General features: G+C 54.5%; 1 protein-coding gene across 1 annotated transcript in view; it reads right to left on the bottom strand.

Moving 5' to 3' along the window:
* The window catches only part of SEPTIN9 (septin 9), a 70,282-nt gene that overhangs the window by 13,467 nt on the left and 42,569 nt on the right, over positions 1 to 14,246 (bottom strand). The window contains exons 3-4 of the mRNA XM_054393676.1: positions 4,484 to 4,675; positions 40 to 168 (exon numbers count right to left, since the gene is read on the bottom strand). Of these exons, the coding sequence (XP_054249651.1) occupies positions 40 to 168; positions 4,484 to 4,675 (321 nt within the window). The remainder of the gene's footprint in view (positions 1 to 39; positions 169 to 4,483; positions 4,676 to 14,246) is intronic.

Consider the following 14,246-nt stretch of genomic DNA (forward strand, 5'->3'; position numbering starts at 1 on the left):
CAAAAGCCAAAGCACCAGGTGTGATCTGCAGAGCCTCACCATGAGTGATGGATTTGATTTCAATGGTCTTGGGGATCCGCTCTTCAGAGGTTGGCTGTACAGATTTCCTGCTGATCTTGGATTTGAAGAGGGTGTTGATTAACGTGGATTTCCCCAAACCACTCTGACCTGGAAGAGAGCAGGACAAACCAGAGTCAGCACTTGCTCATTTCCGGGCTGTTCTGTTCAGGGGCCAGGGATGAGGACACTGAGGGACTCAACCTGCACTGCACCTGTGGGAGGGAGGTAAGAGGGGCAGCTGCTTCCCTGAAGCCCCCTCAGCTCGAGGAGCTTTTGTCCATTCCAGGCAGGAGGACCCTGAGGGCAGCAAGCACCTCTCCTGGCCCCACTGTAGCCAGCTTGCTGGGAGTGAGCAGGTCAAGAGCTGGTTCCTTGCATACAGCTGAAATCACAGCAAACCCAAGGACAGGTACACACTGGCAGGGATGGTTAAGGATTGTGGTGACACTTGGCAGCCCTTAAGAAGGGTACAGGGACCAGGGAACCCCAGGAAGGAGCATCTTGACACATCTCTGCCTTTAACCTCCTGCTGCCTCCCCACAGGGGAGACTTAAGAGCAGTTTGGCAACCCTTAGCTGGACAGGATTAATGGCAACAACAGTCTTCCAAAACTCAGCCCTGCAGCATCTGCTGCTGCTTCCCTGCTGGACTTGGCTTTTGCAATCAGAGCAGCTGGCTGCATACATTCCTTTAAGCAGGTCTAGGCCAGGAGCTCCTCTGAATCTCACAAACACCCCAGGAAGCACAACAGATTCCACAACTTCAGAAAAATACAGTTTTTAGAAGCATTTTCATGCCTTATATCCCAGAGCTGAGGCTAATCTGTGCAGAAAGGACAATGGCAGCTCTCAGATCTCCAGACCAGTTGTCCCATGAGCTCAGAGAACAATTTTTGCAGAGGAAAGAAAACAGAGCAAATCCTCAAAACCCAGGGAACAGATGCTTGGCTTCAGCTGGCTGTCAACCAGCACCCCCAGGTCCTTTTCCACCAGGCAGCTTTCCAGCCACACTTCTCCAAGCCTGTAGCATTGCATGAGGTTGTTGCGACTCCAAGCACAGAGTCAGCAAGGGTTTCACCCACATCCTTCAGGGCTGTGACCCACCCAGGCTGCCAAAGGCACCCAGCTATGCCAACAGTAGAGTTAATCAGCACACGAGCACTGGGCATCATCTCCTTGTCCAGTCCCCTCCCTGATCAAACTGCTGAGCTTGCAATGCTATTGATGGCACGCTGCAGTCCACTCTGTTTGCCAGCCACTATCACAGCTGGGCTGTAGAACAAACACTTGGACCAGGCTCTGTTCAGGTGTTCGTGGATGTCTGCTGCCTACAAACACATGAGCCAAGCACAAATAGGTCTGGAGCTACGAATGCAGACAGGCAAAGTGAAGCTCTCATTGCACTGCTCATTGTCAGATGAGGAAGCAGGGTGACTCTGCCTGGGCTCCTGACAGTCTCTGTGTTTGTTCCTGCCCAAGCCACCCTGCCTGGAAGGGCACCAGAGGTGAGAGCTGACAATGGTCACGTGGATATCACATCTTGCTCCAAACTGTGGCCATGACAGGGACTTAACAACCCCGGGATGGGTGGCTGAGTGCTGGACAGACCTGCTCCCACCTCCGCTGGTCTGCAGCCCAGCACATTTCCCTGGGCTGAAACTAGGCTGAGCTCCACTGTGCCAAGCCAGCTCTCTGCTCCCTCTAGTTGCTCAGTACCAAAAACAATGCAAAAGATGGGCTCTGGGGTTTTTTCTTAAGCTTAAGACATCTTTTTCTCATCTCCACAGCCTTAGAGGGTATGGGGTTCAGTCTCAAGCCACCTCTTAGACCTCCAGTTAGGCTGGTGAAAACCTTCTGAATAGGGACCCTAGTACACAGGGCAGAGGGCTTCAAAGAAGCACCATCACAAGGACAAGGTACAGGCAGTGACCTCCTCTCCAGCCACAGAAGGAGACTCAATTCCCAGCTCCTACACAAGAGAATGAGAAAATCATAGAATGGGTTGGGTTGGAAAGGACCTTTCCAGGCCATCTAGTCCAACTCCTCTGCAGTCAGCAGGGACATCTTCAACTAGAGCAAGTTTTTCAAAGCCCCAAACAACCTGCCCTGAAATGGTTCCAGGGATGGGGCATCTCTCACCCCTCTTGGGCAACCTGGGCCAGTGTCTCACCACCCTCATAGTGAAGAATGTCTTCCTTCTCTCTAGTCTAATTCTCCCTCTTTTAGTTTCAAACCATCACCCCTTGTCCTGTCACAACAAGCCCTGCTAAAAAGCCTGTCCTTTCTGATAGCTCCTTCAAGTATTGAAAGGCCACCACAAGATCTCCCTGGAGCCTTCTCCTCTCCAGGCTGCACAAGCCCAACCCTCTCAGCCTATCCTCACAGCAGAGGGCTTCCAGCCCTCGCATCACTGTTGCAGCCAGAGGAAAGTGGCCTCCTTCCCCTTATCTCCCTACTGTAAAACAGGGATTGCAACAATTTCAATTGCAGCTTAGACTAGATGGGAATAAAATAGTTAAACTCATCCCTCAAAGCCAAACTGTCCCCTACAGAAACGCAGCAGGACAAGGGCTGGCTGCTGCCTCCCAGCCTCAGCCCTGTCCCCAAGGGCACCCCGAGGTGCTGCTCCTCCTGCATCCCTCCTTGCATCTTCTGGGAGGGCCAGAGCTCGACTTGTTTATGCTGCCATGAATTCCCCAGCTTGTAAACAGTCAGCCCAGAGCCTGCCAAGGGAAGAACAATGTTTTCCAGCCGTGCTGCAGCACAGGCTTTCATACCACACACAGTGTTGCCAAGGCAAAGCCAGGCCCTTTCCTACACATCCCTCTGCATCTGCAGAGCAGAAAGACGAGGCACAGCTGGCTCACAGAGGGATGGGTGCCCCTTTGGGCAGGGAAATGGGGGCTCAGCTCGTGCAATCTCACTTGTGGATGTTCAGGATCAGTGATGTGATCCCTCTGCCCTGGGAGTGCTGCTCCACTGGCAGCAAAGGGCTGGGGTTGTTAAAAAGCCTTCCAAGAACTGGTTCTGCAGCAAACAGGCTCACAGAGATCTCCCAGCCTGGGAAGCCCTCCCCACAGATCGATTTGTGTACCAAAGTATCAGAATGGGAAAGACAGAGCAGCAGCAGAACTCACTCACTGCACCCAAACATCTTTCCAGAATTAGCAAACCCTGGATCAGGCCCTCCCATAACCCCAGGAAGCCTCCCAGGCTGCTGCAGCTCCCACCCCAAAGGCACAACCCTGCAGCTCTACATAGCTCCAGGCAATAGGAAGCAGGATGGTGAGACTTCATCACCACACTACAGGCCATGGCCTGGACTTTACTCTTCTCATCACCTTGAGCATCTCCCCAGGAGATTCAGTCAGGGAGAGCTGCTGCCTGGATAGCCTGGCCTCAAGGAGCACAGCCCAGCTCACATGAGGGACTCCACAGGGCCAGGACAATTGCTGGGAAAATGCAGAAAACACTCATTTCTCCTCCATTTTCCCCCTCATCTGCTCTCCCACAGTGTCCACCTAGTGCAGACCCTGGCACAAGAAGCCCAGGGGCTGGAGGAGCACAGACCCACACCCCAGCCAAAGCTGCAGTGGTGATGGCCTTTAGCCAAAAGAAAGCTCCTTCATCCCATCCACCTCAGAAAGCTGAGGAAAAGGAGCTTGCAGGCAGCAGGATTTGAACACATAACCTTTACAACTCTCCCTCCCTGTATATGGACACCCTCTGGGATGCTTTCATTGCCCTCTGCTCTCCAAAGGAGCCCCCAGTGGCAGAAGCCACTCAAGCTGAACAGCCCAGCTACACCAATCCCTCCTGAGGGTCTTTACTCCCCCTGGAAAATCACACATGCCAGCTCTCCCCCAGTACCTGCAGCATGGTTGCCTGAGCTGCACAGCACAATAAAAATAACAACTCACAAGCAGAAATCTTACCCAAACTGCTGGAAATACCAGTGAAGATTAGGGGGGTCTGGTATTTCAGCAGTGCAATCCCCTTGAGCTCTCTGCTCAAACCAGGGCAGGGCTCCCAGGAGAGCAGATAAGGAGCTCCCTGCAAGGCTCTGGTGTGTCCCAACACCCTTTGAGGCATCACCTTCAGGACATGGCTACGGAGAAAACATCTTGAGATGGGGGAAAATGAGTGGGATCAGAGGCCATGTCCCTAACATTACCTCCAGGACATGGCTACGGGTAACACATCTTGAGATGCAGGAAGATGAGTGGGATCACAGGCCACATCTCAACAGCTTTAATGACAGCTGGACTCCAGCCAGCTCCTCGGGAGCAGGGCTCACTGACTCCTAAGGCAGGGACTCCAAAGCTGAGCCCAGGCAGACTCGGGAGAGGACAAACGTCACCGCAAAAGAACAAAAACAACTCGCTGAGCACGTTGTGGGCAGCTGGTGCTGGGGGAGAACTCACCCACGACCATGATGTTGAACTCGAAGCCCTGCTTCATGGCTTTCCGCCTCATCTGCTCCAGGATGGCGTCGATCCCCACGTAGCCGAAGTCTGCAGCCGGCTTCTCCGGCCGTGCCGGTGCTGCCTGCTTGGGGCCGGCATCCCTCGGAGCGTCCGTCATGCCGGGGGCCTGGCTGGGAACTGCTTCTGGACCTGCAGAGGCAAAGAGAGGGTGGTCAGGGGTGCCAGGCAGTGCCCAGCACAGCAGGATGCTGCTCCTGGCAGGGAATGAAAGGAGTTGCCTGTTGCACCTGAAGCAGGAATAAAGCACGTGTGGGGGCTCAGGGAGGAGGCATGCAGGACCTCCCTTCACCTGCAATTACATTCAGTTTGGGATTGTCCTTCTTAACTGCTGGACTCACCTTAATCCCTGCCCACATCACCAAGCCTGCCACAGCGAAGACAGGCTGCTACACGGGGAGAGGAGGAGGCCCACCAGGTCCCACCAGCAGCTGAGCTGCCACCACAGAGCAAGATCCAGCATTGTGAAAGTCCTCGGCACAAGCCTGGGAGTTTATTCAGGGAGTGACAGAGGCTTTGTGGAACACAGCCCTGTGCCCTGGCACTGCCATTAAAGGCTTGCAGAGCCTGCCCACTCCTCCATACCACTGTAATTACAGCACTACACACATTGCTGTGTGAATGCCTCAGGCCACGTTTTGAGGAACTGGGTGGCTTTGCAGGGAAGTCCTTGGCATCTACTGGCACGTGCCCTCCTCGAGCTCCAGCTGACTCAGTGCAGAAGCTGCTGGCCTCAGCTTGCAGCAAACCCAAACCCCAACACAGCTGCATCAAAACGTGTCCTGCCAGACAGCACCCCCACAGCTTTTGCCATCCTGCTCTAATTCTGCCAGTATCTGTCTGAGGAACCCAAACCCCTCAGCTTCCTGCAGAGACAGTGTCAGGTTAGCAAAGCATGCAAATGTGCACCTACTGCCTCATTTAACTCCTCTGTAACCAAAACTGGGGAACCATCCATTTCCCCCTGGGAAGGACAAACTGCCCTTGATGTCCCCAGCTGCTCCATGTCACCCACAGGGGATATAGCAACATTCCAAAGGCAGAGAGCATGCACAAGATCAACCTGATCCTTGGAAGCTCCTGCAACAGGACAAGTTCCTCCAACACAGGCACAGGGAGGGAGGTTTTAGGAAAACACACCTCTAAGAGCCTTCCCCATCCCAGGCTGCTGCTGATCCGTGTCCAGGTCCCTGCAACCACCAGCCTAAGCATTTCATTCTTGTTAGCTTTTTGCAACACTTGTTTTATATTATTATCAATACTGCAAAGGATTTATTGCATAATCCTCATCCTCACTTCTTCAAACAGCTCTCAGCTCATCACATTCCATTGTCATTCCTGCCCTCTGATGAGGTGCTGCCTGGTTCTCTCTCCCTCCCTCCAAAGGGATTTGTTTGGTCCAAGGGAATGTGATTGCTCTAAACTCCTCCAAGCTCAAGCCCACCATCCTTTCTCATGCAGTGAGGGGCAGGAGCCACAGAAGCAGCACCAAATCAGAGCCTGCCAGGCGAAAGCACTCCCTGCAAGCACAGCACACTTCCACAGCCTGAGCAGAAAAAAAATACATAAAACCAATAAAATGCAAAACCAGGCCTGATCCCAAAGGCTGTTGGGCCACTTTGAACACTTTTTTCCAACCTTCAGTCCTGGGCTGTGCAGCCCAGCATTACTCACATTGCTGCTGGAGAGCAAACACACCACAGCTGGCACACACAGCAGCAACATGCTCCTTCTGAGGCACATATGGGTTCAGGCTGGCACAGCTGGCAACATCCTGCCATGCTGCCCCTTGTAAACCCAGCATGCCCAACATCTCAGCACCGGTCCCAAATTAGGCCTGTTCCAAAATGGCAAGGCCAAAAGTGGAAAAAAATCCCTATGTATTATTACTGGGAAAAAAAAAAAAAAAAAGGTTAAATTAGGTGGAAAATATACTACTGCCCTCAGCAGCCCTGAGCCATGCAGGGGCTTTAACTCCTGCAAGCACCATCTGCACAGGCAGGAGAAAGACCAAAGTGAGCTGGCCTCAAGGAATGGGATGCCAGCCTGGGAATTAAGTGTAAGTAAGGTCCAGCAATGTACACAGGGAAATGAAGAAACTAACCAATGGAGCAGAGAGCCAGCCTCTGCTCTAGACAAAGGCCAGGAGCATCTCCAGCACCTCCTGGGTGCTCCTGGTCCATCAAAGCTCTGCTAATGAGCAACCAGCAGCATGCAGAAGGTGCTGACCCCCTCCCTGCTCTGGGCAAAGTGCAGGCAATCCTGTCCCCAGCACAGGGAGCAGACAGTAGGTGCTGCCTCACCATATGACCTTCAGCTCAGGGCTCCTCAGCCCCCAGCAAGACCCAAAGCAGTAGAAGTGTGGGGTGATGGCAGGAGGTGGTTTGTCACCATGGAACACACAGGTGTGCTGAGCCCAGGACATGCTCCAGCAGCACAGCTGGCAGCGTGGCTCATGCAGCTTCAGCTCAGCTGAGGGGAAAAGGTGACTTAAAGGACATTGTCTCCTGTTTGGGAAAAAAAATAAACCGAAAATGAATATATTGCAACTAGGAATGTCTGCAGGCTGGCAGAGGTGCGAAGACCTGGCAAGCACCAGCAGATTCCCAAGGGGAATGCTGTAACCCAGACCTTCACTCTTCCTTTTAGCTTCCCAGTGCTGAGCTGGTCTTTCTTAGCAAAGACTCCAGCAGCCCTCCTGGCTCCAAGGGCTTTGTGCCAGCAGAAGCAGGATGTGGCCAAGCTGCAGGACTACTTTGAGGCACAAGCACACAGGGATGCTGTGCTGGGTGGCAGGGAGTGCTCCCGGCAAACACTTGTCTAAAACAGAAAGAGCCTAGAAATGGAGCAGGAGCAGTGGCTGCCTGGGACGTGCCTGGGGCAGATCCTGTACTTGTTTGACCTGTCGTGCTCCCTGAAGGGACACTGCTGGAGCCAGCAGCACTGAGCTGACCCATTCCAAGCACTGCAAGGAGGGATGGATAAATAAACACTCAGTACTGTCAGGAGTACCTGACTGCCACTGGGTACCTTGCCAGAGCAAGGCCAGACCTCGGCCACTATCGCCTCACCAGCGCCACCATAACAGAGCTGCTTGTCCTGCCCCCAGGGAGGGAGGCTGGGGAAGTGCATGGTCTGCTCACTTGGCTGATGGGGCAGAGAGCCCAGAGTCTGCAGCTGCCTCTGGTTTGCATGTTCCTGGGTAAACATGAAGCACGCAGGCACACGTGTTTGTGCCACATACTGACCTCCTCTGCAAGGGAAACCCCCTCACGTGGGCACAGAAGATGTTGAGACCCCCAGGGCAACGCTGCAGGGAGCAGGAATGGCCCCACAGCTCCTGCCTGGGCGCCAGGCTGACTCAGGACAGCTGCTCTGAAGTTGGTTCTGCCAAAGACTCCAGGATGTTGCGTTGTAACCGATGCACACCAGACACGAGCCAAGCCCAACATCTGTGAAGCAGCAGATGAAAGGCACCCTGTGGGGAGGGGAGTCCCGGGGAGCCCCTCGGGAAGCCCCCAGCTCCTCCAGCCAGCTGGATGCTGTGCACAGGCAGCTGTGGGATGGGCTCTGCCAGCAAAGGAGGGCTTGGAAATGCTGTGCTGATGCCATGGAGCTGCAACAAGCCAGGTCAGATGAAGGCAGGGGAGGCAAACCGTGGGCTTGCCCAAAATCCTGAACCCCAGGGCTGGTAGTCCCCATCCAGGATTTGGGAAAGGGATCTGTAGGAGTCTGGTGTTTCCACTGCAGATACACAAAGGTGACAAAACTCCCAAACAGACAGAACTGGGAATGTCTTGTGTACCCCCAGCTCCCAGCTAGATCCAGCAGCTCTATGCTCTGCTCCAGTAACGCATGGGCAGTGGGATGCTAGTGATCAGCAAGGGCAGAGATGATCCTGGAGTGGGGCTGGTCATGGATCTGGTGCTGGAGAGGCCAGGAGGCTGCACCTCTGCCACTGCCACCCATCACCTGATTCAAACCATCCACACTCTGTACAGATGGGCATGCAATCAACGGAGAAAATCTTGCTGGGAAAATCAAAGAAACATCCCTGGGATGCAGGGAGCACCAAGCACATGCCACCTGTTGGTGCCTCTGCAGCCACTTCTGCCCAACTACAAGCACTGAGAAGAGCAGTAACTCCCCTTCCCTCCACACAGCAGAGACTGGAAACACTGTGGGCTTCCATATCTGTTGGATGGGTTCATGAGAACACTGAGAGAAATATTCACAGCAGGAAACAGTGGAATATCAGTGTGAAAACACAACTGCTTCCCAGACAGCTGAGCACCCACACATGTTTGCAAGGGAGCAACATAGACCAAATAACCTTTCAGTTTCTGTGAGCAGCAATCTTACATGGTTGTGCCTGTAGGTGTATCAGGCACATTTTTAGAATCGGAGTGAATTTACAGCTCCCAGTTAAGTACAGCTGGCCAATGGGACTGCAGCATGTGCTGCCTCTGGGGCCTCCCCTTCACACATCCAGCTGGTGACCATGGAATCATATCCAACACATGGAAGAGACGGAAAAGTCACAGCTTTTCCTTCTGAGGGGACAGGAGAAGTTGGGAGGGAGGCAGCAGAGCTGGGGCACTGCTACTTGACTGCCTGATCAGAGCCACCATGGGACCCCCAAGTGCTGAATGCAGCAGGTCTGTGTTGGTCTCACAGGGGTGCAAGGGTAGCAGAGAAAGCAAGGCACAATTTGGTCCAAAACTGGGCAGGGGGACAAACCCGAGAAGAGCTCAGCCTGGTGAGCAGAGCCATAGCAAAACACCCTGCACCACCAAACTGTAACTAAGGGATGTTTCTATTATTCAGTTGCAATCATCTGTGCCCAGCTAGCACAGCCAGGCCTGAGCTGGAGCCTGTCCCTGACAGAAGTGGGCACCAGGCTACAGTTTCAGGCTGGCTACCAGCCCAGGCCCACCTACCAACCAGTTATGTTTCATTGGCAGCTTGTGTTTCCACTCAGGTGCCAACAGACACGACATAGAAACAGCAGAGGATGCTTAACTACATTTTGTTAGACCAAATCCACTGAAGAGCTGTCAGAGGCAGCCAGGTGCCTCCTGAGCATGCAAGATGCTCCAAGCTCAAGGCCTTTTGCTCACACTGGGAGATAAATCCATCTTCAGAGATCAAGAGAGGAAGCAGCTATTCCTGCCCTAGAGCAAGCACTTTGATAGGTGACCAGAGAGGGCCACAGTGCCAAGCCACAGGCACAAGCAGCTCAGGCTCACCATGTGCTCTTCCGTCCTTGCTCACTGCAGCTTCCCCCTCCCCACTCCGGAAATGGTCCTCTGCAGCTCACCCCTGGTTTGCTCTTTCATTTACAAGAGATGGATGCTCTGCTGCTGCTTCCCTTCCCAGTTTAACCCTCCAGCTGCTATAGGCTCTAGGTGTTTCTCATCTGGGATGCAGCAAAGTCATCCCAGAGGTCAAACCATGGTGCCTGGACACAGCCTGAAGAGCTGCCTGTGAGCTCTGGCACAAGCCTTTGTTTCACCTTGCACGCAGTGCAAGGCCAAATACTGTCTGTCCCCAGCTCAGACATGTGTTAGCCCTTGCAGAGTAGCCCACAGCCCTACCTCCTCATCTCCTCAACCATGTGTGGCAGCAGCTTTAAACCACTTACAGAGACCTGCAAGGAGTTGTTATGCTGCTCTCCTCCTGTTTGCCCACAGAAGTTTAAAAGGAAGCCGATGATCACAACCCCAAGTCTTGTGACACGTGGAGATTCTCCCTGCTTCATTTGTCTGCCTCTATCTTGCAAACCGAGTGCCTTGGGCACATGGAGGTCTCTGTCTATGCAGCCCCAAAGGTCTCCTTGTCTCCCTCAATAAGCAGCTTTCTCCAGAGGTGGTGAAAGATCTGACCCCAAGACCAGCCCTGCCTCACTGGGGACAACCCCACTGCAGGGGGACCCTCCTGCATGCCAGTGCCATTAAAAACTATTCCATCAGCCAGGCAGCAAAATCCATCATTGCCTTTGCTCAGGGGTGTCTAATGACACCCAAAAAAGTGGAATCTCTGGTGGATCTGGGGAGGGGATCCCTTCCCAATCCCATATCTGTCCTGGATGAGGAAGCACTGGAGGTTTGAGGCACAGGAGGGTCGTGGAGACCCTTCCCAGCTTCTGGGCAAGAAAATGCACTTCTCAGCCCTGTCACCCTTCTCTGTGGAGCTGCGCTCTGAAACAAAGAGGCAGGCAGTGGTCTGCAAACTCAGCTTGGCCAAAAAGCCTTTCAGGAGGAACCCATCCCACCACAATCCCGCATGAGCATCTGGGCACAGGCACTTGGCAAGGCTGTATGTGCCCAGAACCACCGTGCTTCCAGCCCAGGATGACCTCCCATGCCTGGCCGAGTTCTGGCTTCTGCAAAAACAAACCAACCAAAGTAGCAGCGCCAGGGCTGCAGCACCCCGAGGTACGGGGGCAAACAGTGCTCAGGGATGGAGTTTTATTTTAGCTTTTTTTAAAAATTATTCTTCCTTCCTTCCCGCCTCCTCCCTCACTCCCCCTCCCTCTTTTTTTTTTTTTTTTTTGAGGTTTATCGGGGGGTTGTTTCGTCTTTTTGTTTCTTCTTTTTTCCACCAAGGGCAACTGCGTCCCAGCCGCTCCGGGAGCCCGTTCCTAGGCGGGCGGCTGCAGCAGCAGCAGCAGGAGCGGGGCAGACGGACCCCGCAGGAGGTGCCCCCCCGGACACAGCTGCTATTCATCCCCGGACAATGCCGGCATCGCGGCCAGGCTGCCGCCGAACAACGGCCCCTCTCTTGTGGGGCACAGGGGCGAGAGAAACCGGGTGGGGTCTGCCGGACGAGTCCCCCCTCCACAAACCAGCACCCACATACCCCTGGCCCGGCATCTTCCCACCACGCTCCGCTGCCCGGAGCCCTCCGTGGGAACCGGCGGGAAACAGCCCCACCACTCCCTCCCGCTCTCAAGCCCGCTCCCGAATAATTCACCCCCCAAGAAACACTTCCCCCGACATCAACACCCCGCTCCGCTGCCCCCCCCCCCGCCCGCCACCGGCGAGCCCACGCCTCCGGGTACCGACGACTCACCCGTGGCGGCGGCGGCGGCTCCTGCAGCCGGCGGATCCCCGCCTCCTCCCGCGCTGCCCTCCGCCTCCTCCCCCATCGCCCTGCCTCCTCCTCCCCCATCGCCCTCCTCGCCCTGCCTCCTCCTCCCCCATCGCCCTGCCTCCTCCTCCCCCACCGCCCTCCGCCCCTCCAGGCCGGCCCCGGGGGATGGAGCCTCTTCCCAGGAAGTTTGCTTCGCCTCGGGGTGGTTTCCATCCCCCAGCCGCTGCCAGCCCTCCCCGGGCTGGGACGTGTGTGTGTGGCGCGGGGGGGACGGGGAAGCTCATAGGGGTTGAAAGGGGGAAGAGTTCGGGGACGATGCGCAGCAGCAGCATGTTCCACCCTGGCCCTCGCTCGCGGGCCTACGTAGACGGATCGGCGCTGAGGTCTTCCACGGGAGAGGAAGAGCAGCCCCAGCACCTCCATGTACAGACCCCCACATCAGCAGACCCCACCATCCATCCCACTGCTCCAGGGATGAAGGGCCAGGAGCATGTCCCCATCCTCATCCCCAGCACAGCCCTTCTGGCACCAGAACTTGCCTTTTGCTTTCAAGCATCCTGAAATCGTCTGAGCAGAGCCCAAGTCCAGTCCCTGGTGGGTGTTCACACTGCTGACCGTGGGCTCACTTTGCTCTGCAGCTGCTGGAAGACCCCTGGGCCACATCTCACATCCGCTGAGGACGAGACAGCAGCCTACGCCCACGGCCTGGCTGCTTTGCTAAAATCATGTCAATTAAGCTGAATAAAGTTATCTCTCTCCACAAGCTCTTCCTGTCTTCTATCTTGATTACCAGAGCTTCACCACCACCTTTCTCACCAGCAGAACCAAGAGCCCCAGCTGCAGGAGGGAAGCAGTGATGTGGACCACACCACAGGGCCCTGCTCCCACCAGCAGCATGAGGTCCTGGCCGCTCCTGGTGTGGGTCAAAGCCCTCTTGGTGCAGTGTGGTGGTGATGGAAGCCCTGGGCAGTAGGCACAGAGAGCCCAGTAACGGCTGCACAGCCCAAGCTGAATGGCCAGGAGCAGAAGGGGCTCTCATATCTTCACAGCCATGATGCAAAGCCAACCTGCCTTACTTTGCACCCCTAGTTCTGAAGTTGCTTCGATCTATCCTATGATCTTGGGATAATCTTCCCCCCAGCTTTCTAATGGGGGGAAACCAGAGAATCATAGAGTTATTTTGGTTGGAAGAGACCTTTAAGATCATCAAATCCAACCATTAACCCAGCACAGCCAGGTCCCCACTAAGCCATGTCCCCACTAAGCCATGTCCCTCAGTACATCTACATCTTCTAAATTCCTCCAGGTATGGGTCTCCACCACTTCCCTGGGCAGCCTGTCCCAGGGCTTGACAACCTTTTTGAGAAAGGCATTTTTCCTAATGTCCAACCTAAATCTCCCCTGGAGCAACCTGAGGTCCTTTCCTCTTGTCCTATTGCTTGTTACCTGGGAAAAGAAACCAATCCCCACCTCACTACAACCTCCTTAACGGAGTTGTAAAGAGCAAGGTCTCCCCTTAGCCTCCTGGCTCAACAACCCTAGTTCCCTTAGCCTTGTTTCCCTGTAAGACCTGTTCTCTAGACCCTTCACCAGCTTCTTGTCCAGACACACTCCAGCACCTCAATGTCCTTCTTGTAGCGAGGGGTCCAAAACTGAACCTGCTGTTTGAGATGCAAGCTCACCAGTGCCAGTATTGGGGGATGATCAGTTCCCTCATCCTGCCAGCCACCACTGCTGATACAGGCCAGCAGATGTGCACTCCAAGAGAAAGCAACAAAAGGGTTAAGATGCCTTTGCACATTTGCAGTCTCAGTACCCAAAGGATTCCACTTCCCACTGCAGCCACTAAGCCAGGGGCTAGTATTTGTCCATCCTTTTTGGCCCAGTATCAGCATTGCTGGCCACTCTCAGACTCCTGGAGCCAGAGCCAAATCCTTCTGCTCACACCAGCAGCACTGCAGCCCTGCCCTGCCCTGTCACCACTTGTGGCTCTCACATGGCTGTCACCTTCCTTCTCCCCTTCCGGAGCACCAGCCCATGGCTCTCACATGGTTGTCACCTTCTTTCTCCCCTGCCACAACAGCCAGCACAGCCACATGGGCTGGGAGCATCCCTGATGCCCAACAAGGCTGGTGTGGGCTGCCCTGGAAACAAAGCATGCTCAGGGGAAGAGGAGTCATGTCCCCCCTCTTCAGTAAGAGCCACAAACAGCCATTTCTAAGAAACCTCCAACCTAGCACCCAGGCAGGAAACCCAGCCTCAATCTGCTTACACTGCAGCTGTGCACAGCTTTCTGCTGGATTACACCACTTTTTATGACTTAATAAAGCTTTAACCCCTATCAATGGGCATTAGTGTTTTAATCTTCCTAATCTCCAGGAAAATCCAATGCTAGATGCCAAACTGGGCTTGCCCAAGTAGCAGCTGGGTCTGTTTGCAAGTCCCGCCAGCTGGAAAAAGGCAGGAGCAGAGCTGGAGAGCAGAGCTGGAAAGAGCTTGTCCTGGCTTTGCAAGACTCCACAGTGCTCACTCAGGTGCTCTGCTTGCATGGGGAATAAGGAGGAATTCTTGTAGAGGTCTCATCCCAGGAAGTGTTCACAGTCACGTG

Source organism: Indicator indicator, chromosome 29 (assembly GCF_027791375.1).
Source record: "Indicator indicator isolate 239-I01 chromosome 29, UM_Iind_1.1, whole genome shotgun sequence".
NCBI lineage: Eukaryota > Metazoa > Chordata > Aves > Piciformes > Indicatoridae > Indicator > Indicator indicator.